The 23,213-nt window shown below is 43.7% G+C and overlaps 1 protein-coding gene and 3 long non-coding RNA genes across 4 annotated transcripts in view; 2 read left to right on the top strand and 2 right to left on the bottom strand.

Annotated features, from left to right (window-relative positions):
* Positions 1-23,213, top strand: part of LOC308162397 (uncharacterized protein) — a gene marked incomplete at both ends in the record, with an annotated part of 93,302 nt that overhangs the window by 9,527 nt on the left and 60,562 nt on the right. Inside the window, 4 exons of the mRNA XM_080536554.1 lie at positions 251-424; positions 3,310-3,456; positions 3,641-3,814; positions 3,930-3,976. Of these exons, the coding sequence (XP_080392680.1) occupies positions 251-424; positions 3,310-3,456; positions 3,641-3,814; positions 3,930-3,976 (542 nt within the window). The remainder of the gene's footprint in view (positions 1-250; positions 425-3,309; positions 3,457-3,640; positions 3,815-3,929; positions 3,977-23,213) is intronic.
* LOC308162179 lies at positions 7,089-9,219 on the top strand. The gene is made up of 3 exons (XR_013937576.1): positions 7,089-7,225; positions 8,076-8,258; positions 8,513-9,219. It is a non-coding gene; the product is annotated as an uncharacterized lncRNA (long non-coding RNA).
* Positions 20,070-20,943, bottom strand: LOC308162183. The gene is made up of 3 exons (XR_013937580.1): positions 20,901-20,943; positions 20,306-20,406; positions 20,070-20,099 (listed from the first exon to the last, which is right to left on the bottom strand). It is a non-coding gene; the product is annotated as an uncharacterized lncRNA (long non-coding RNA).
* LOC308162185 lies at positions 21,116-22,846 on the bottom strand. Its single transcript, XR_013937581.1, has 3 exons — positions 22,736-22,846; positions 21,364-21,400; positions 21,116-21,181 (listed from the first exon to the last, which is right to left on the bottom strand). It is a non-coding gene; the product is annotated as an uncharacterized lncRNA (long non-coding RNA).

Below are 23,213 nucleotides of genomic sequence, written 5' to 3'. Positions count from 1 at the left end.
ACAAGCAGAAGGATCTTGAAATCTATTCTGAACTTAACAGGAAGCCAGTGTGAGCTCTTCTGCTTGTTTTGGTTAAAACAACTAACCCAATAGCTACCAAATACATTGTACCAGACGTAGAAATCCAGTGACTACAAATGTATCCATGGTTGCTTGCTCCACTGTTGTGAGCAACTATAACTCTCACTCATGAAATGTTGCACCACAGTGATCGTTTGGCTACATGTATTTCTTTGTATTCCTCATTCAGGCTGAATGGATGTCACCTCACAGAGAGATGCTGTGAAGCGTTGGCCTCAGCTCTCAGCTCAGACTCCTGCCACCTGAGAGAGTTGGACCTCAGTCATAATGATCTACATGACGGGGGCGTGAAGCTGCTCTCTGCTGGACTGAGGAGTCCATACTGTAAACTACAGACACTGAGGTGAGGTCTTAGACTATTCTTGTTGACAGACATATCATTGGTAAGTGTCTGGGGGGTATTCCATCAAAGTTGGTAAAAGAAAATCCAGGATTGATATTGATAAGTCTCACGAAACTTCAAATCAAATAAAAAAATCTAAATAAGCGTGGATTTTCTTTTTGCGACCTTAAATCCACGGACCCTCATGGGGATCCGAAGTGATATAAAGAGTTTACCTCGATCAATTCTCTTCATCGATATCACATTTTTTTCACAACTTTGCATGCTATACGATGCCACCATTTTTTTCCAGAGACGGTAAACACGGCCTAAGTCACATCCAGTTTTCTCCAACTGGAGAATGTGTCATGTCCGGTTTCAACGCCAAATTTCCATACCATTGGTCGGCCAACTCAAAAAAATCCAGAAAAAAAAGAAGAAGAAAAAAAGAAATCTGATACATGAGAAAGGTCAAAGGTCAAAGATGGTGCCAACATATCTCCAAATGGCCTAAACATATAGGTGTCCGCCTAAACATACCTGTACTAAAACAGGTACAAAGTTGCATTTGCTCACATTACTAGCATCAACTTTGGCACAAGTACTAATAAGACCCTGGAGTACTGATTCCTAGATGATTTGGGCTTGGTTATCAGGTTTCCAAGGTGATATTCACTGTAAAAGCTGTTGTTTTTTTAGGCGGAGACTGAATTTGAGATGTTTTATAATGTTCTAGCTCTATTTACTCTGACACAGTAACATAGATTTTGATTCTGACACTTCTACAGCCACCCCACATGTGTTAGCTTTCATTTGATAACAAGATCATTATGAAGGCCCTTGTGATTGTGGAGATATTCTATATTCACTGTGGGCATGTCATTTCGAGCAGAAAACCAGAAAAATGAGGTGGATAAGAAGAGAATACCCCCCTGTAACATTATCAATGATACTTGCTCTGCAAAGCTCAATGACGGAGACAGAAAATGTACATGATCTTCCAATCATTTCCTCTACTCTCGATGTGACTACACTAGGCATACCACTTTTATGTAATCCACCTTTTTATTTTTTCAGCTCCCAGTCTGTCATCCTGTGCATGCACACCCTTTAGGAAGCTGTTATTTATTTAACCTTAGAACAGCATCCCGTGCATGCACCCTTAACCTAGGACTACTCCCCCCTCCAAAAATATAAATAAATCAATCAAAGGTCCATAATATGATAATGAATAGGTGTATATATATACAATTTTAAAAAAATGTGATGAAGGATACTGTCTTACCTGTCTCAGATAAGGTGTTTTTGAGAAACCATTTAATAGGAACAGCAACACATGAACAGTTCAATAAGGAGAGGCCACCCTTTAGGTCAGGATGGCCTTGCAGCTAACTCAGCACATCCCCACCAACAGATAGAACCCAGGGACAGATAGAACCCAGGGACAGATAGAACCCAGGGGACAGATAGAACCCAGGGGACAGATAGAACCCAGGGACAGATAGAACCCAGGGACAGATAGAACCCAGGGGACAGATAGAACCCAGGGGACAGATAGAACCCAGGGACAGATAGAACCCAGGGGACAGATAACACTCAGCTTGTATTACCGTATTTTCCGGACTATAAGTCGCGGTTTTTTTCATACTTTGGCTGGTCCTGCGACTTATAGTCAGGTGCGACTTATATATCAATAATTCATAATCTCTGACTGACATGAACTGACATACGGTAATCTCTGACTGACATGAACCAAGGAGTAAATCCGCTAGCGCCTCATACACGATAGAATAGCCATTATACTTGACAATGTGGACATTAAACACGACAATGTGGACATTAAACATGATGTTATGGACCTTATACACAATGTTATGGACGTTAGAAACGATATTAAAGTCATTTATTCCTTCCAGAGGCTGTTTAACGTTGCAATGTTGTACCCGCGAGTAGCATTTTGCTACTTCCGGTAGCGCTTCATACGCGATAGAATAGCCATTATACTCGACAATGTGGACATTAAACACGACAATGTGGACATTAAACATGATGTTATGGACCTTATACACAATGTTATGGACGTTAGAAACGATATTAAAGTCATTTATTCCTTCCAGAGGCTGTTTAACGTTGCAATGTTGTACCCGCGAGTAGCATTTTGCTACTTCCGGTAGCGCTTCATACGCGATAGAATAGCCATTATACTCGACAATGTGGACATTAAACACGACAATTTGGACATTAAACATGATGTTATGGACCTTATACACAATGTTATGGACGTTAGAAACGATATTAAAGTCATTTATTCCTTCCAGAGGCTGTTTAACGTTGCAATGTTGTACCCGCGAGTAGCATTTTGCTACTTCCGGTAGCGCTTCATACGCGATAGAATAGCCATTATACTCGACAATGTGGACATTAAACACGACAATGTGGACATTAAACATGATGTTATGGACCTTATACACAATGTTATGGACGTTAGAAACGATATTAAAGTCATTTATTACCTTTTAGAGGCTGTTCAAAGTTTCATTTTTCCTCCGCGACGCCATGTTGTTAGCCCCGCGCTAGCTAGCGGACTTTACACTCGATAATACAAGTATTCCTTAACCTTTCAGAAGAAGTTTCAACGTGAATTATGTCCTTCCTGGGCTTACAAATCCTCTCATGTCTCTTCACAGTGCCAGACTAGAGTCAAGCTCAACAGGGTCTTCTTTCCCCGCTGATTCCGCCAAGCCCGTTCCCTTGAACCATGCGACTTATAGTCCAGTGCGACTTATATGTGGGTTTTTCCTCTTCATGGCCCATTTTTGGCCTGCTGCGACTTATACTCGGGTGCGACTTATAGTCCGGAAAATACGGTACTCATTCAGACTGAATGGATGTCACCTCACAAAGAGATGCTGGGAAGCGTTGGCCTCAGCTCTCAGCTCAGACTCCTGCCACCTGAGAGAGCTGGACCTCAGTCATAATGATCTACGTGGCCGGGGGGTGAAGCTGCTCTCTGCTGGACTGGGGAGTCCACACTGTAAACTACAGACACTGAGGTGAGGTCTTTTGGGGTGTAGAAGCATTGTATGTAGGGCCATTATAATGTACTAGTTTGAATGTTCTTCACTTAAATACAATGTGTCTAGCCTTTCAACTGCTGAATTAAGAGGATTTAAAGATGTACATTAGAGAGGAACAATCAGATTCTTGATATCAGATGGAGTGACACTATTTCCCCAGGTTGTCATTCTGTGGAGTCCCAAAGGAAGGCTGTGCTTCTCTGGCTTCAGCTCTGAGGTCTAACCCCTCCCACCTGAGAGAGCTGGACCTCAGCTACAATCACCCTGGAGACTCAGGACTGGCGCTGCTCTCTGCTCTACAGAAAGATCCACTCTGTAAACTACAGACACTCAGGTAAAGGCTGAATATGTGGCTGGACGTATCAATGAGATTAATGCACAGTATCTATTTCCCACATGATTGTGAGTGTGTCATCCAATCACTGTATGTTCTTCTGTGGTTGATATAGTGTGGACCCTGGTGGAGGGTGCTGGTTCAAACCTGGACTGATCAAATGTAAGTCTCCAACACTGTAGAGAACAGGACTGTGATATTACTCAAGAATCAGGGTACAGCAGAGTTCAAACAGAGCACCAGTATTGTATTCATTTGTAAATGTTAAATATTTGTAAATGTGAATTAGTTCTATCCCTTGTAAAACATTTTTAATTAACTCATTGACTGCCAAAGACGCCAATTGGCGTCTTATAGAATAGTAACGTTGACTGCCAAAGACGCCAATTGGCGTCTTATAGAATTTTTTTTTTTTTTCGCGGGGATCGCGTTATTGACATGTTCTACACCTAGCGAGTGAATTTCAGACTTGGGTGTAATGTATTTCGGTCCCAGATGGGGGCAGTAGTTCGATAAAAGCCTGGAGAAGGAAGTGGCTTGCTGTGGGTTGTAGTAATGGCGAAACGGATCAGGGTATGTGCCAAACGCGGCGCGGAGCATTGCGGCGCGGAGCATTGCGGAGCATCGCGGAGCAGCGCGGCCATCGCGCGACTCTTCAAACAGTTCAGAGTCGGATGATACAGAAAAAGTGCAGAAAAATAAAATAAAATAAAAAGTTCTGCAGAAAAAGCTCGTTTTCTCTGTTTATTGGTCAAAATCAGGTGTTTTTGCTGAAACCACCCTATGTTCTACGGCCGATTTCTAAACACTCAAAGAGGCTAGAAACAAACTTTCTTTTTCTGATGAAAGAAGAGAGTCTAAAGTTTTGGTAGATATGTTCAATGTTTATGTAGTCCGAAAATTCAATATTTGGTGGGTCTTCAAAGTTCAGCGAAAATGCCCCAAAAGTCTGGCAGTGTGGAGCTCTCCGCTCTGAACATGGCTGGCAGTCGGATCTATCTATTCATACAACACGGGACACAGCACTTTCCCGTTTTCTTCATATTGTCAGGGTATTTGAGCCTCGGAAAAGCGCTATATAAATATAATTAATTATTATTATTATTTCGGCATTTCGAAGACAGCGCCTCAGCCAACGTTGGACCCGGAAATACGTCACGACTTAACAAGCGGATACCGGCTCCATCTCACCCCACCAGCCAGGCGATGTAGTGGAGCGCAGGGTTGCCAGACGGGATTTGACAATTTCCAGCCCAACCAGTCTAAAAGCTGCCAAATTCACCCGTCCAGAGTGACCAAAAGTAGCCCAATCTGGCAACACTGGTGGAGCGGGACATCGGTTCCTCAATAAACAAGCCATGAGTAACGTTCATGTTAAAACCTTGTCCATGATTCTCGTTCATTCAGGTGGGTTAAACAAACTGTATAAACGCCATAATACTGTTGGTTCAAATGTAATATATTAATGAACAAGTTCATGTCATGTTCTGTCAAGCATGTTCTAATGTTATTTTAGTGAAAAAACGGACCTAACGTCACCGAACATTAAAGATTACAACAGCTAGTTTACGTATGTCAACAATGTCTCTATTTCTCAATAATTTCAGTAATAATTGTACCAAATTGGGGCCAGTAAAACTAACTTGTGTGTAAGTTATATGTGTGTGCAAGCATGTTTTGATATTGTCAATCGTCTCACTTTTAGTAGGTGAGCTGTAACAAAAATATGCCAGGGAAAAAAAGGAAAATGGACATAAAGACCTTTTTGGGTCAAAGGGCAGCAGAGACAAGTACAGGGACACAGGTGAGGTCTCACAATACTAGTGTTTTAACAGTGCAGTTAATTTAGAGTTGAGAATAGCTAAATCTGTAATGTTTTGTTTCTAAGGAGATTGAACCAGTCTGCCTGCTAGGAAAGATGTAGATTACCACCTACACACTGTAGTTGTCTCCTTTATTCATTACCTTAATGTCATATAAGTCAATTGTATAGAAACAACTCACCAACATTTACTATTGCACAACTGATTTGGCAAAAAAAATCCACCAGGTTGTGCATTAGAGCAGCAAGAACATCAGTGTGTGCCATACAGGTTGTGGAAGGGGAAATGCCACTGAAACCAGTTTGATAGAGAGTGTGGTAACCCCCTTGTAGTTAAGTAGCATGTTTGATTTCTGTGGCATTTTCTACTCATTTATTCATTTTATTTAGCAGACGCCTCTATCCAAAGTGACTGTTGGATTTAAGGTGTTTGTAAAATGTCTTTTTGACTCTGCGTCATGTTCAGTACCAACAAGTGAAGGGAAATTGCTGCAACCATGAAAAGACAAATATAGTTTTTATTTATAGCTCATTTATGTGTTGTTTGTATTGCTTTTATTTGTTCTTCTTCGATGGAATTCTTGAGCAACAACTCACCGGACAGGCTATCATCTTTTTGGCTTGCTCTCGAGGAACTGGATACAGGCTGCGAAGGCTGGGCGCCCCCCCATCCTATCCATCAATCTATCCATCAGTCATCGTAAGAATGTGTGTGTGTGTGTATGTGTGTGTGTATGTGTGTGCGTGTGTGTGTGTGTGTGTGTGTGTGTGACAAACCTGCTGCATTTCTACTCTGCCAGGGCACAGTCTGGTCATTAGCGATCGGTGTGATCAGACCATTTCGATTAGATTCAAGACTATTTCACACATCACATCACAACAGACATCATCAACATGAAGTGTCTCATCCTTCTCATGATTGGGATCAAATCTTCAAGCTTCCTTACCCCCCCCACACCGGCGTGTGCAAAGGTAAGAGGATTGGGATGATAACAGCTAGCTTATGAGCTGACATTGAGGTATTGCCCCGACATATTGTGAGTGGAATTTGGGTTTTGAGTAACAGTTATGAAAGGGGTTGATTATGTTAGCGGATCCAGCTTGCTCTGATAGGTTGGATTCTTTTCTTTATCAAAATGAGTGTGCAAATTGTCTCTTTTCATTGACATTTCATTTGAACGCCTCATGACAGTTAGCTTAGAAACATTGATACATCATTTGGTAACCCTTGAATAAGTGAGCAAGTTCATCAGATCTATTGTTATTGATTTATACAAGGCTTCAGGTGATAAATGGCTCACAAATGTTGAACAAAGTTAACGTTTAGAGGCAGACCTTGGAATAAAGCATTTCTCTTGCCCTCTTTTTCCTCTCTCCCTTCATTGTATTCCCCTAAACTCATTCTGTCTGTGTTCTCTGTCTACTAGAGTTACCAGGGCTGACGATGGATGCCTGGGAAGACCCCCTGTGTCCCTGGAAGTGGGGCTGCAGCATCAGGACGGGTGTGTGTGACTGCTACAACGTACAGACCTGCTACAATAGCCACCACGGTTACGATGATCCAGAAGAATGCCAAAAAGAAGTGGAAGGTGAGTGCTGTATATACAGACATGTGAAATACCTCCCTGGTTTGGCTATTTCTTTTCTATAGTCAGTTTCACTATGTTTCAATTTAAACTTTCGTGGGAATTTTTTGGGGATTTGTTAATCTATACATTTTTGGAAAGGGCATTGTATGAGGAATCAGAAAATATATGTTTCCATTTGCACAGATGTCTGAAAGGCGGCCATCTTGGCATTTAAAAAATGGCCGCCATAATACACACGCTTTGTAATATCTTGGCTTCTAAATAAGCTAGAACATTGATTTTAACTGCTAAACCTACATTTTCAGGGTCAAGGAATCCAATGGTTGTAGTTATAAAGCTTTTATTTTAATTTTTTATATCATCACATAAAAATGTGTAACTTATACTTTAAGAAATTGTAGTTTTTCTATTACTTCCATACTTGAGTCCACGGACCACAGTATGATCATGACAACCTTCTGCATTAGAAAGTCTCGATGTTATGATTTAAACTTTTGTTGGCTTTTTGGGGGGATTTGCTAATCTATACATTTTTGGATGTTATGGCAACAGCGGCAGGTAAATCTTTAGCCTAATGGCATATTTAATGATCTTCTTGTCTGAGCCAGGACATGCAGTGATTCCTCATACAATGCCCTTTCCAAAAATGTATAGATTAACAAATCCCAAAACAATTCCCACGAAATTATATAACAAACCTGACTACTATTGCTTTATACATAAAAAGCAATAGAAAAGAAATATATATATATATTAATCATCATGTCTCCATTCAAGAAACTGGACTGGACTGAGGTTTGTAGTATGATTCAATGCTGAACTTTATTCAATTAACTTCCTCCCCTCATAGTCCGGATGTACGGATATTATGAGCCGTTGGACGAGAACCCGAGTGAACCCGAGCCTGTACCCGAGCCTGTACCCAAGCCCTATATGAGTTGGGGCTGTGATTTGCAGGGAGACCAGTGTGTGTGTTCAATGAAGGATATCCGTATACGACGACTCTCTCCAGACCAGTGTGAAGACCTGCGGGGTGAGTTAGAGTTAGAGTTTCACTGAACAACATTACAACCGTAGTGATAGCGATATCCCAACTCTATTTGATCGAGCATCTTCAACTTTTCAAAAACAGCAGAGGACAAATTACTGAGATTTAGGCGATTTGAGGCTAAATGGCTATGGATTCTTATCTCATATTCTCTTTCTCCCCTGTGTGTGTGTGTGTGTGTATGTGGTCTGTGTGTGTGTGTGTGTGTGTGTGTGTGTGTGCACGTGCGTGTCTGTCAGAGAAAGCTCGCTGCAGTAATGTCCACTGCCCTGAGATCCCAGCTCCACCTTGCCCTGCTGATTCCTTCTTGACTGAGCCCTTCACTCCTCCTGATCAATGCTGCCCACAAATAACTGCTATTTGCACATGCAATTTTGAGAATTGCCCCAAAGCACCCACAACCTGCCCTCCTGGGTCCCACGTCAGGCGTGTGAAGAGTGCAGAAGGCCGTCCAGGAGATTGTTGCCACATGTACCAGTGTGTGTAGGTTAGACACTTGTCTGGGAAACCAAGAGAGAAGAGGTGGGAAGAGGCAAAGGGATCAAATGTGTTTCACTAGGGACTGCATGTACATTAAATTTCACATGTATTCATAGAGCTAACCCACATTATTCTTTACAAATGCCATTATTCAAGAGGAACATTATCTTGATGATTTTAAATATGATTGTCAAACGTGTAAGTCGTTAATTTCAGGAAATGTGTAATAACAAAATAAAATACTGAATTACAGAACTGATGTCTAGCGGTAAGATATGTGTACTGATTCTAGTAGTAAATCTTTCTATGATCAGGAGGACATTCGATTTTGGACATTCGACATGTCGATTTCGCATCCACAATCAAATATGATCTAGGATCCCAACCGTTGTATGTGTCACGATGTGAATAAAACCACACATGTATGTATCTCACTGCATAATAAAGAAAATGTGCCATGATGACATGATGATTAAGTAGAACGTATGTCAGTAGCAGTGCGGAGCTAGTGGATCTAGTCCAGGGGTGGCCAACCCGTCTGTGTGCGGCTCTTTGCCTGTCGGTGTGTGGCTCTTTGCCTGTCTGTGTGCGGCTCTTTAATCCATTAATTAATAAAAGTGCGTGGCTCACTCTCTGTGTCTCGATAGACCTTGTTTTGGTATGGCAATTTATGGCACTCGCCATACCTGGATTCAAAAATAATAATAAAAAAAAATCCCCAGAAAATGTAATCTGAGTCACGTTGTGTCATGTTGGTGATTTTATCCACTTCACACAACGGTAACTCAACATCCTCCCGGCTCCATCTCACCCCACCAGCCAAGCGCTGTAGTGGAGCGCAGGGTTGCCAGACGGGATTTGACCATTTCCAGCCCAACCAGTCTAAAAGCTGCCGAATCCACCCGTCCAAGTGTGACCAAAAGTAGCCCAATCTGGCAACACTGGTGGAGCGACATCGGTTCCTCAATAAACAAGCCACAAGTAACGTTCATGTTAAAACCTAGTCCATGATTCTCGTTCATTCAGGTGGGTTAAACAAACTGTATATGAATGAATGAATGAATGAATGGACTTTATTGTCATTGCTACAGTACAGGTACCAAACAACGAAATTTAGGAGGGGTGGCTCCCCTGGTGTTAGGAAAGGGAAAAAAAAAACTTAAAAAAAAAAAATCACAAGAAGGGAAGGAGCTGGTTTACATAAATAAAGGCTATGTTGTAGGAGTGACGGCAATAACAGGACGATGTAGTCGGTTTGCCGGTAGAAAAACAATCATGTGCTTTATTCTCACTCTCTGCATGCGTACTGACAACAACAACATTCATTCATTTCCGTCCCACTTATATCCCGTCATATCACCCGCTAAGCAGCCTGGGTGATGGAGTAAACACAAACATATCAACAGTGCTTTGTACAAGGCTGGAACGCCGTGAATTACGAATACTCTGCTCGCTAACGAGCGGTCACTACACACGTCCCCCCAGAATTCACAAGAACCGGCCCCAAAAAATGGTCAGGGACTCTGATAACTCGCCCAAAGCGACTCTGGCGCCCTTGAGCAGGCACAGGAGACCGAGGCAGGGGAAAAACAACAGGCGGACGTTTGGCCGGCCTCGGACGGCAGGGCAGGGGGTCTGCAGGAGCTAGGGTCGGGACTGTTTTAACAGGGGGGCGAACGCGGCGAGGCGGGTGGGCCACCTCGATGGGACGGTCCAAGTCCAGATGAGCTGGCTTAAGGCGATCCACCGAGATGCGTTCCTTACTACCCCCCATGTCGATAATAAAGGATTTGTCGCCTGTCTCCACGACCCGGTAGTGACCATCATAGGGCGGTTGCAGAGGGGCTCGATGGGCGTCTTGGCGGATAAAGACATACCCCGCTGCCTTAAGATCAGGCGGGACACGTACCTTAGGAACGCTGTGGCATGAGGTAGGGATCGGCCGGAAGGACTTGGCCTTGTCCAGCAGCGCACTTCGCTGTTCTGGTGCTGACCACCCGTTGGCCAGAGGCCGTCCCACTGACGGAGACTACCACAGCTGAGGTGGCCCGCGCATTCATCGGCACCTGGGTCTCCCGGTTTGGGGTCCCATCAGACCTTTCCTCTGATCGGGGGGCCCAGTTCACTTCTGGCTTATGGACTTCCATTACTCAGCAGCTGGGTGTCTCCCTCCACCGCACTACGGCTTACCACCCACAGGCCAATGGCCTGTGTGAACGTTTTCACCGGTCCATGAAGGCTGCCCTTAAAGCCGATCTCTGGTAATGTGGATGATTAAATCCAACTGTGAAATGAGAAAAGACAAGGAATACAATAGATTGAATGCACAGAATCAAACATTTATTGACTCATTCAGGTGGGCTTCTGGGTCTTCCTGGAGGTCTTCTTGAAGGGGTTGAGGGCTGATGCCATCCTCCTGAAGACGGCCGCTAGGGACAGGAGGGAGGGGGGGGGGGGGAGAGAGAGAGACATTAACGTAACACAGAATTCTTGGTTTTTCAAGGATTACATTTAGTCTCATAGTGTATTGGTTTGATTGATTGATTGAAAACTTTATTAGAAGATTTGCTGAAGTAGGTACATGAAAGTACATATTACATACAAGGTCAACTAAAAGGATAAAAACCCAAGAAAGCCACTGGCTTATTTCAATTGGGGTCCTTGATTCTCAATTCATCGTTACATGTAAGACAGACAAAAAAAACTAGTACTATCTACAAGATAATACAGACAAATAACTATTACTATCTACAAGATAAAAATACATCCATCATGGGAAGAACAATACAACAAAACATCAGGTATGTACAGCGGGTAGGACAGGTGGGGACATACACCACAGGTGGGGGCGGGGGACAAAACACAAAGTATGTACAGTGGGTAGTTCGGGTCTTTTAATCTGATTTTTGATTTAGAGGGTCCAGTTACGGATTGCAGCCTCCTGTAAATGTTTTTTGAGAGTGGTTTTGAAGGTGGGCAGTGTTTTGCACTCCTTTAAGATTATAGGAAGGGCGTTCCACATTTTTACTGCATAGTTTGCAAACGAGTTTAACCCCTTGTTTGTGGTGCAACGCGGTTGAACGTGGTTCGTGGAGCTTCCTCTGGTGTTGTATGTGTGGACGTTGTTCACTTTTTGGAAGTATGTTGACAGGTACTTGGGTGTCTTTGTGGTGTAGCGTATCTTGAAGACCAGGCCCAGTGCAAGCTGCTGCACTCTGTCAACTACTCGTAGCCAACTACTCGTAGAGGTGCTTGTAGTAATGTTGAGGATTAGCTGATTCATGCAGTATCAACCCTACAGCAGAAGGATCTTCCAATCAGTAGACTTACAGATGCAGCAGCCTTCAGCCTTGGGCTCCTCTGCTTCCTCTGGGGCTGGGCTGTCCTTCTTCCCGCTCTTCTTGGAGCTCTGTGAAAGTATTACAAAAAAAGTAACATGTTTACGTGATAGGCCTATCTATCTATCTATCTATAATGAATGGAATTGGTAAGACACCATAACTCCTAAAACACTGTGTATGAGAGGAGATTGTGTAAACTAGTGTTGTTCCGATACCATTTTTTGATCCCGATACCGAAACCGATACCTGACCATGCAGTACTTCCCGATACCGAGTACCGATCCGATACCACGGCGTTTGAAAAAACAAAACAAAAAAACATGTTTTTTGAGCCGCATACTCACCTCGATGTAAAATTATTGCTAACACTTAGTCTGGCACTGCTCAAAACCTTTGTAAAACTCGTAAAGTTTTTGTAAAACTTAAGTAAAAAAATTAAAAAAACAATTTTTTTTTTTTTTTACGTTTTTGTAAAGTACTCGCCGATACCGATACCAGCATTTTTGTGCGTATCGGTGGCCATGCCGATACTAGTATCGGTATCGGAACAACACTACTTTCCATTGTGAGCTAAGTCAAAGGCATGGTCCGCATGCCACGGTTGCTACAGATGGGGTTTGCACATCTCACCTTCTCCATCATTCTGGACTGCACTTCTGGTCAATTCATCTCCTAATTTTAGCACCTCTATTTTGTGAGTGCTCAGCTGACAAGACCTCCCATGAGGTTCTCTACCCCAGTTTTCTGTGTACGTAAGCACATTTTGGTTGGCAGTAGGCACTAGGTGCCAAACTGCTACAGATATACCAGGGTCGTTTGGCAATATTTGAATGAAAAATAACCTGTCTACTACAACTTTAAACTATATTGCCAGTAAATAGAACTTAGCTGTTGATATATCTGGTTTAGCCTGACAAAAGCACGGAATAGCAGAGTATTGGTGCGCTCTACTGTAGCAGTCTTGTAGTGGTACAGTATAGCTACAGTTAGCCTTAGCTAACCTGAGAGATGTGGGACTGTGGTTTTAGCGACAGCATTAGCCTTAGCTAACCTGAGAGATGAGAGGTTAAGTGCTAATGCTCTTATCCGCACACTACGCCCTATATGTTTTAATCTCACTGTGTGAGATCATGTAATATGATCCACTCATAAAGGCTTGGGTCTGGTTAGCCTAGCGACTGTGACTGTTGCATTAGCTAACCTGAGTGATGTGGGACTGTGGCTTCAGCATTAGCTAAACTGAGAGATGTGGGACTGTGGCTTTAGCATTAGCATTAGCTAACCTGAGAGATGTGAGACTGTGGCTTTAGCATTAGCTAACCTGAGTGATATGGGACTGGGACTTTACCATTAGCATTAGCTAACCTGAGAGATGTGAGACTGTGGCTTTAGCATTAGCAGGGCTCTCAAGTCTCACGCATTGGACGTGAGACAAGGTGTGGCGTGTGAGCGTGTGAACGGGTTGAAATGCGTGTGTCTCACGCCCAATGCGTGAGACTTGAGAGCCCTGCATTAGCTAACCTGAGTGATATGGGACTGGGACTTAAACATTCGCTAACCTGGGTGACATGAGACTGGGGCTTGTCCACGTCTCCGTCGTTCTCGTTCATGTCGCTCAGCAGGCCCTGCACCTGGTACTCCAACACATAGCTGTCGATGAAGCGCTCCAGCTCCTCGATCTCCTGCGAGAGTGTGCTGCCGGCCTCCGAGGACGCCGACGCCACAGACGAGTTCTCCATGGCAACTTGGCAGCCACCGGCGGGGGGGGGGGGCAGGGGAGGGAAGGAGGAGAGGGACCTGTGGGGGGTGGGAGATAAACAGTTTGTTAATGAGATCAAATCAAAACACAGCAGGTAGGCACTACACATCACTTCAAGTCAAGGTGCAATGTACAGCATTTCAACAGTTAGAGCTTGGAGATCAACTATCCTCTATCTTCAGTTGTTCCAAGTTCTGACTGAAACCTGCACAACAAACCAAAGCCCCTCTAGCCCCAATGACCTCTGAAAAGTAACAGTGCAGTACCACTACTACGCCACTAGTCACGCCACTACTCGTCAAGGAACTGTTTCCATCCCCAAGTCAGCCTTCATTTCTGTCATACACCCTGCAGCCCCACCAGCCTAGTCCTAGCCGGCACCAACCCCAGTCACAGAAGAGGTGTCTCCCTCTCCCTCCAGGATCTCCGAATGCCATTTACAGCTTGGCTGTAATCCCAGATTCTTTCTTTCTTCTTGTCACTTTCTCTCTCCGTCTCCCTGAACTCTACCTCATCCCTGCTCTCCAATGGTGACGTGCCTGCGCGCTGACATGACCCCTACCTGGTTGACACGGGAGAGGTCTGGCTGCTAAGCTGCTTGAGCACTGGCTACGCAAAGAGGATTTACTACTGAGGCACGCAGAACTGATACGTCGAGGGTTGGTGTGCACTTGCAGGCTATAAGCCTTTGTTATGTTTTGGTGGCTACATGTATAACCTAGACTAGAAAGTGAGCCAAGGCAGCTGATGATATCATAAAGAGAATAGGCTGAAAACGTAATGAGTGATCAATGTGTAATAATAGTAGGCTGCATTTATTGTAGCCATGTAGCCTTATGTAGACACGTATGTTTGATGATGATTCTTCACACAAATTATGAGATGATCCAAGCACCACATACCTTAAAGTCTAATGATTGTTTCTCTACCTTTGACACATTACACCCTATATGTTTTGTCACTGCGTGAGGGTAATAAGATCCACACATACACTGACGCTTGCACCTGGTTAGCCTGGCGCTCTGCGAACAAGGCTAACGGTAAGTTTCTGACCAACAGAAGGCTAGTCTCAGTGTCTTGTCTACCAAACTTTAAAAATTGACTTTTTGGGAATGGGAAGGAATTGACAGTAGACGGAAATGACACGGGCTGACAAGTTGCCTGTCTGGCTGTCTGATTTAACAGTGAGAAGCGGTGCCAGCAGAGGGCTAATTGCTTGCAGACAGACAGACAATACACTTGGCAGACGGACAAGCATTCCCTCCCCTGACAGAAGCAGGTGGCAGCTACAGAGTCCTATAAAAGGCTGTGGCTTCATTATCTTGTGACAACATCTCATTCCATCATACGACCCCGACTGCAGTACTGTAAAGCCAGTGTTTCCCACAGGATGCTGTGAGACTGTGGCGGGTCGACCACAGTCTCAGCTAAAATATTGTCGATCACAGCCCACCACAGTCTCGCCGACGTATGGGTAACACTGCAAGCAGCAAACAGAGGTCTGATTAGGCGCGTCAACTGCTTGAACGAAGAATTCAGAAGATCCAGAAGAGCAGGTTGCTGACATAGATAGGCCTTGAGGAAGGCAAGCGTTGTCATTAGCAGTTAGCAGAGCAAAAGTATTTAGGTCTCGTCTGATACTGTTAACCTGTTATCAGATAAACCAAGTCAAAGGCATTCCAATCCATTATCACCCAATGTTCAGCCAGGGTGAAAGAGAAGATGATGAGGCTGGAATTGAAAAAAAAATAAAAAAGAGGCAGTGATGAGACAGCTGGTGGTGTGAGGAAGGGTGTGACAGGATAACCAGGTGGTGTGACGGAGGGTGAGACAGGATAGTCCGGTGGTGTGAGGGAAGGTGAGACAGGGTAGTCAGGTGGTGTGAGGGAAGGTGAGACAGGGTAGTCAGGTGGTGTGACGGAGGGTGAGACAGGGTAGGTGGTGTGAGGGAGGGTGAGACAGGGTAGTCAGGTGGTGTGACGGAGAGTGAGACAGGGTAGTCAGGTGGTGTGAGGGAGGGTGAGACAGGGTAGTCAGGTGGTGTGAGGGAGGGTGAGACAGGGTAGTCAGTAGGGGTGCAACGGTTCTCGGTTTTATATCGGACGGTACGGTTCGCCTTCCACGGTTCAATACACTAGTGAACTGTGCGGGTTTTCGGTTTATCCTGCTTTTCATTCAAAGTCGGAGGTGGAGTTGGTCTGGAACGCAGTTGCTTCTTGCTCAAATGTTTGTTCAGAGTTGAGAACATGGCAACAGTTTGAGGAAGCCCTGGATTGCTACAAATCTGTGTTGTGGGGTTATTAATTCTGGTTTTGGCATTGAATATAGCGATGAGGGATTGAAAACAGTGAAAAGAAACGTATCGTTTATATGTCGTATATGCGCACAATGGGCTACAGCTGGTACAGCTCTCATAGCTAAAGTGCATTTTTACTTTCATTGCTATCTTTCCTATACCAGTCGTCAAGCCTAAGGGGCACATTTGTGACTGCAGTTGGTGAAACCGTAAACTAGTGTTGTTCCGATACCATTTTTTGATCCCGATCCCGATACCGATACCTGACCGTGCAGTACTTGCCGATACCGAGTACCGATCCGATACCACGGCGTTTGAAAAAACAAAACAAAAAAACATGTTTTTTGAGCCGCATACTCACCTCGATGTAAAATTATTGCTAACACTTATTCTGGCACTGCTCAAAACCTTTGTAAAACTCGTTTTTGTAAAACTTAAGTAAAAAAAATAAAAAATAAATTTATTTTTTTTACGTTTTTGTCAAGTACTCGCCGATACCGATACCAGCATTTTGGTGCGTATCGGTGGCCATGCCGATACTAGTATCGGTATCGGAACAACACTAGTGTATATAGATGACAGATCTATAAGATCAAACATTGAACGGTCTTAATGTTTACAGAGACTATTAAATGTCAAACTCGGACAGGAATGTATGAAGTATAGTAACATCTGGTTTACCTTGAAGCCGGCCTTGAGCTGGCTGAACTTGGGGAGGAACTTGAGGAACCTGGACCTCTTCTTTCCTTTGGCCTCAGCCTGGACCGCCTCAGCGGTGAGAGGGGTCCTCACCTTCCCTGCCTCAGGTAGCGGCTCCATCAGCTCCGTCCCCTCGCCGTAGGCCTGGACCAGCGGCAGCAGGTCTCGGGAGCGGACCGACTCGTACAGCTCGGCCAGCTTGCCCGTTACCGTGGCACCGGTCTGACGGGCAAACTTATGATCCACATATTTAGCGTAGATGTACTCCTTCCTTGCCGTCCTGCCACAGAAAATAATATAGTTGGTTTCTACACTATTTCGTGTTTAAAATCTCCATGGCTATGATGTTGCCATATTTAGCATGTATTCTATAAAGGTTCTGCATTCTGTACAGTATGTTAGAATACGTTCACATCAAGTCACACAAATGATAAATGAAACCTGGCAACAACACAGTACAGTGTAAAAAGCAGGGGTCCAAAGTGGGACAAGAACATTCTAAAAGTGACCCTCTAGCATTGGCAACAATTACAGTGACGTGACAGTGGTCAAAGTCAACAGACCCTATTGAACTCAGTGTCTTCAACCGACTGGAATCTGATTATGTAGAGACTCACATGTCACTTGACGGAGTGGGCTTTGGTGAGAGACTCGGCAAGTTCCCTTCCATGATGTCATTGAAACTACTGTTCCCTATGTTCTTGGCCAGCTAAGGAGAGAGAAAAGACAAATCAAATCAAATAAAACTACACATCCACAAGTCCACCTCTACAATTCCATAATTTAGAGCAGGCATACTGTCTCTACTGCTTAAAATGATTGTTTAATAAAAGCTATTTAAATTTCGACTAGTTACTAGGTCTCTAGGCAGGATAGTAAAGTAAAGATTATCTAATTAAAATACAGAAAAATGTAATATACCAAGAGCTCGGAAGACCCTAGGTTGTCCAGTTCCATAGACCGTATGCGGGAAATGTGGACGCCCATCTCCCTGTGGATCCCAGAGCACTCAATACAGGTCAGGATGCCCAGGTTAGAGGACAGCCACTTAGGCTCTGTGGAGGGAGACCAAAGCAGTTACATTATTTAAACACAAGAGGGCGCACGGTCCATTTTGACTTGATATCAAGTCCATTTTGACTTGATATCAAGCCCTTGAAAGCACTGAATAATGGCACCACACACACAACACAAAGACAAATTAATCACAAATAATTAATCAAAAGGTATACAAAGGAGTTTGTAACACCATATTTGTATGGCTGAATGCATCATTTCACAAAATGTAACCATCAATAATATTAAAAAGAGAGGGATGGGGCTGAGGGAGAGGGATATTATTGTATATCATCATCCCCTTGTTATCATTGATGGAACGTGTTCCTGTTTTTTTGCTTTCTATTTGAACACATTAACAATCAAAAGAAGGGGGGAGATAGAGAGAGACAGAGAGCAAGGTAAAGAGAGAGAAAATTAGTGAGAGTGAGAGGGAGTCGAGCTGCGTCATTTTTTTTGCTGCATTAAGAGAATACACAACAAGCCTGAGCGATGGGATCTGCCCGGGTAGCAGTAGGGTGGGAGGAGACCTGCCACAGGAAGTGGAATAGAGAAGGAGGATTCATCTCCTCAGGAAATAGATGCAGCAGTGCAGCACAGCAGCATGAAGCAGACAGGGTATGATGGGTCTGATGACAGTGGTAAACCCTATGAGGGCTGTGGGCTGGCTTCTCTCTTTCTCTGTCTTGGGCTGGATTCTCTCTTTCTGTGACACGCATGCACGCACACGCACGCACACATGCACACACAAACACACACTTGGGCTTACCTGCAGCGCCACAGTCACAGCACACTTCGTTGCCCGGCATGCGGAGCACATCCTCTATGATGGCTTTGGTCAGGTCCTCCCCCCCTCTACTCTCCTTCACCCGACGGAACGCCATGTTCAGAGCCTCCTCCGTACTGTTGGTCAGCACAGAGATCCATCTACACACACATGGGTCAGTGAGAGTGAGTTGTTTTGATATGGTATGGTTCATGTTTTGATCATGCCCACTTCCACCATAAAAATGACCAGTTTCTGGGTGGATCTGCACAAAATCTGATATGCATGATCTTTGGACAAAAAAGGTATTTCCAGTATCTATGTTTCTTGAGATGAGCTGTGTAATAGTGTCACCCTGTGGTTAAGCACAACCATACTCAGGGTTGGTTTAACTAAACAAAAGCCTGGGCTACTAAAATACGTTTTTTAATATGTAAGTATCTTACATCACAAACTCCTGCTCATCCTCAGCCTGGAAGTGATATGTGCGATTAACTGTGTGAGAGAGAAAGATGACCCACAGTTTAGTTTATGCAACATCATACTGTACCTCTTGTGACACTAAACATTAACATTTTGTAAAAAAAACTCCTAGCCGAGTTTGGTACTGTCTCTGTAATCACTGTTGAGGTAGAAGATGTGTTTTTTTTGGGTTAAGTTGTCCTCTGTGACCTCTCACTCATCAACTCGTGACGTTAGAATTATATCTCCATTTTTGTCAACATTTAGTTTTTTACATAATCTGATCCATTAGGTGTTTATTAATGCCTGTGTGGTGTTATTTTTTAAATGTTGACATTTTTTACTTAGTAATTCATAAAATACAAAGGTTCCATCTCACAAAACATAATGGAATGTAAAAACTTTGACGCTCAATATCTCTGAACTACCCTAAACGGAGATAGAACCTTATCATTCTAAGCTCCTCAACTGTGCTGTGCCGGTTTGTGATCCTAGTCCTTTTCAATTGAGTCAAGTCAAGAACTACCAGTAGTGTTGTGACTTACGGGAGAAGAGGTCAAAACATTTCTTGTCCTCCCCGGTGGGTTTGACCTGACAGGTGAGCAGGTTCAGTCTCACTGGCTGCTTATTGGACTAAATGACAGGAAGAGAATATTAAGAAATGAATGAGCTTAGCCAATGAAAGCTATATGCTATGAAGTAATAGTCCTTTTATTGTGGGTATATCTACAACCCTTTGCACCCACCCACACCCTCCTGAGGTGGTATGGCCACTTTACAGAGAAGAAACATAAATCACTCTGTGTGTGTGTGTGTGTGTGTGTGTGTGTGTGTGTGTGTGTGTGTGTGTGTGCGTGCGTTGCTGTAGTTATGGATTATGGGTGATGTAGTACTCACTGTGGCATGTGAGATGGTGAGGAAGCCACTCTTTACTGAACACTCCCTCCTTTGCCAGACCTTTCGTAACCTAGGTGACAAACATATCAAGTAATAATTGTTGTACTTTTTTATCACCTAATCTATGTGGCAGCAACATGAAAACGTGGCAACAACGACCACAAATGAAGTTGTTACCAATGGTCCATAGAGGGCTGATATGCTAGACCTTGATTAAGCTTATTTCAAGGATTAGACTAAAGATTGGCTTTTGACAATCTTCATCAGGCCACCTACCCATCACTCTTCTTCATCAGATAGCCCTTCTTCTCGCTGCCAAACTCTTTGTTCCCCTGGAGCTGGTGCATACTGTATCCACTCTGCTTGCTCTGGGAGTCCTGCAAAGACATTCCTGTGAGGCTTAATATGCAGTCGTGTAAGCAAGAATTCAATAACACTATCTATGAGCCATTAGAATACAGTGCACTAGTCGTGACGTGTTTCTGGGTCCAAAGGTGGCTGAGGCGCTGTCTTCGAAATGCCTCAGTAATAATAATAATTCATTATATTTATATGGCGCTTTTCCGAGGCTCAAAGACGCTGACAAATATGGGAAAAACGGGAAAGTGCTGTGTCCCTTGTTGTATGAATAGATCTGAGTCTAAAAAACGATTAAACTGTCATTCTACCTCTGTAGTACACTGGTACTCTGGTGGAGGGAATTTCTGGTTTGGACCCGGAAATTGCTAAACGTCACGTTTGACGTCAGACTTAACAACCGAATACATACATTTATAGTGTGTTCTCGAACACTAAAGACAGGTCAATTATAAAGCCTTGCTTTGATACACATAATATACATGCTGAGACAGCAGCTGCCAAGGCTCCTCACAGATTTGAGAATCCGCTGGAGGAGGGAACGCTTCTTGGGCTTTGAAGCTCCACTCCCCTCACAAGGCGTCGTCACAGCTGTCACTGGGCTGGCCGCTAGAGAGAGGAGAGAGAGTTCATATGAGCTTCACCAGGCCTATAGCTACAGAATAGAATACTTCATTAGTATGGTTAGTATGTCCTTGGTCGATGTGTTCTACATGTTGACTTACCTCTGCTGTGTCCATCGTCGTGGGCAACCTCAATGCCCTCCTGTCCTGGGGCTGGAGGCGGGACACTTACCTTCAATGACAGAACATATTTATAGTGTGTTCTCGAACACTAAAGACAGGTCAATTATAAAGCCTTGCTTTGATACACATAATATACATGCTGAGAAATCCATTCATAGGACATACAACACAGGATAAACAAAGTTGTGAAACAACGGTACTGGTGGGTTTACACACATCAAATACACTTACAGGGTCTGTCATGCCGTCATGGATCACCGTCCACTGCCTGGTAAAGAAACAAGTCAACATTTTCAGTTGTTTTGGTCTTGGCTCACACTTGTTGTACTGTTTATGCGCAGGGTGCAAAATATTGGGTGTGTATAGAAACATCCTTCTACCATCTAAGAAACATCACTAAGGTACAATCATTTCTCTCCCAGGCAGACACTGAAAAATTAATGCATGCGTTTGTTACTAGTAGGCTAGATTACTGTAATGCTCTCCTGACAGGTCTCCCCAAAAAAATGATAAATAGACTACAAATGGTTCAAAATGCTGCTGCTCGTGTCCTTACTAGGACCAAACGGAGAGCGCACATCACACCTGTCTTGAGATCACTACACTGGCTCCCTGTCAGTCATAGAATAGACTTTAAGATCCTTTTACTAGTTTATAAATCACTTCACTGTGATGCACCCAATTACATGGTGGACATGCTCATAAGATACACACCAGCTAGACCCCTACGGTCTAGTGGCACGGAACTTTTAATAGTGCCAGAGGCTAGGACAAAGAGATTTGGAGGATCAGCTTTTAGCATATATGCTCCTAGATTGTGGAACACCCTACCTGAGGGCCTGAGGTTGTCTAAAACTCAGGACATTTTTAAGCGTGACCTCAAAACCTACTTATTCAATGTCGCCTTTTGATACTAAGGGAGACATTGGACATTATAGAACTAGGATCACTAGGCCATTACACCATACTCGTGTTTTTGAGATTTGTGTTGACAGGAAAATGGATCCGAGTGCTGATGAGGCACTGTCAGCTCCAAATAGCACCTAGAGCAGTACTGGAACCGGTACAAGGGTGTACCAGGACCACCATCAGGTTGTATTGCTGTCATCTTTATTGTCTCTATTGTGTTGTTGCATCTTAACTGTGCTTAAGTTTCTCTTTTGGCAGGACCTGTGACCATACTGGATGCAGAACGATGCAAATACAACACAAAATTTATGGACAGTGTGTACGCCGATAATATGCAAGGAATTTTTCCTGGATACATGGTGTACAGGTTTTTGCCCTTGCTTGCTTGCTTTGTGCCGGTGGTCCTGGCCTCCCCTGGGGGACCGCTGGGTACTGGTAAGCAAACTGGCTAGTAGTCGCTCTATTGGTAGAGGGCTGCAAGGGAATTTTTCCTGGCTACATAGTATACAGGTTTTTTACTTTTGCCTGCTCGCGGCTCTGTCAGTATTGATTGATTGATTGACTGATTGACTGAACATTTTCATTGTGTGAAGCGCATTGAGTTGCATCTTGTAAGAAATGCGCTATACAAATAAAATTTGATTTGATTTGATTTGATAGGGAGCATAGATACAGTAGAGCGCATAATACTGACTCATCAGTGAGACCCTTCATGAACTTCATCAGGATGGGGAAGGAGTCCTGATCCGCCAGCAGCTTGATTACTGCTCCTCTGTCCTCACTCTTCGTTCCGGAAGCAGAGGACATCACAGAAGGAGCTAAAAGAACCAAACAGAGAGGATTCTGGGGTTTTATTGCCAGCTATGAAATATAGTCTGTAGTACATTAAGACAATCAATGGTTGTGTTTACAATATTCACACTAGCATACCATGATGGAGCCATTTCCCAGTCTTGCATTCAAAATGATATGTATGGCCATGCATTCATAATGAATGTTAGCATGTGGATATTGGATTGATGTTCGAGTCATTATCATTGTCTGTGATCGGATGTTTAATAGGAATGAAAGAAATGTTTTCTTCTCATCAAACCAAGTCTTCAACATAGAAGTTATAGAAGTCTACAGGGAGAAGTCAACAGAAAACTCTCACCTGCATCAGTCTTGGCGCT

Source organism: Nansenia antarctica (assembly GCF_963989245.1).
Source record: "Nansenia antarctica genome assembly, chromosome: 7".
NCBI classification, from domain to species: Eukaryota; Metazoa; Chordata; class Actinopteri; order Argentiniformes; family Microstomatidae; genus Nansenia; species Nansenia antarctica.
Note: the sequence above shows the minus strand (reverse complement) of the source record. Positions and strands in the feature narration are given on the sequence as shown.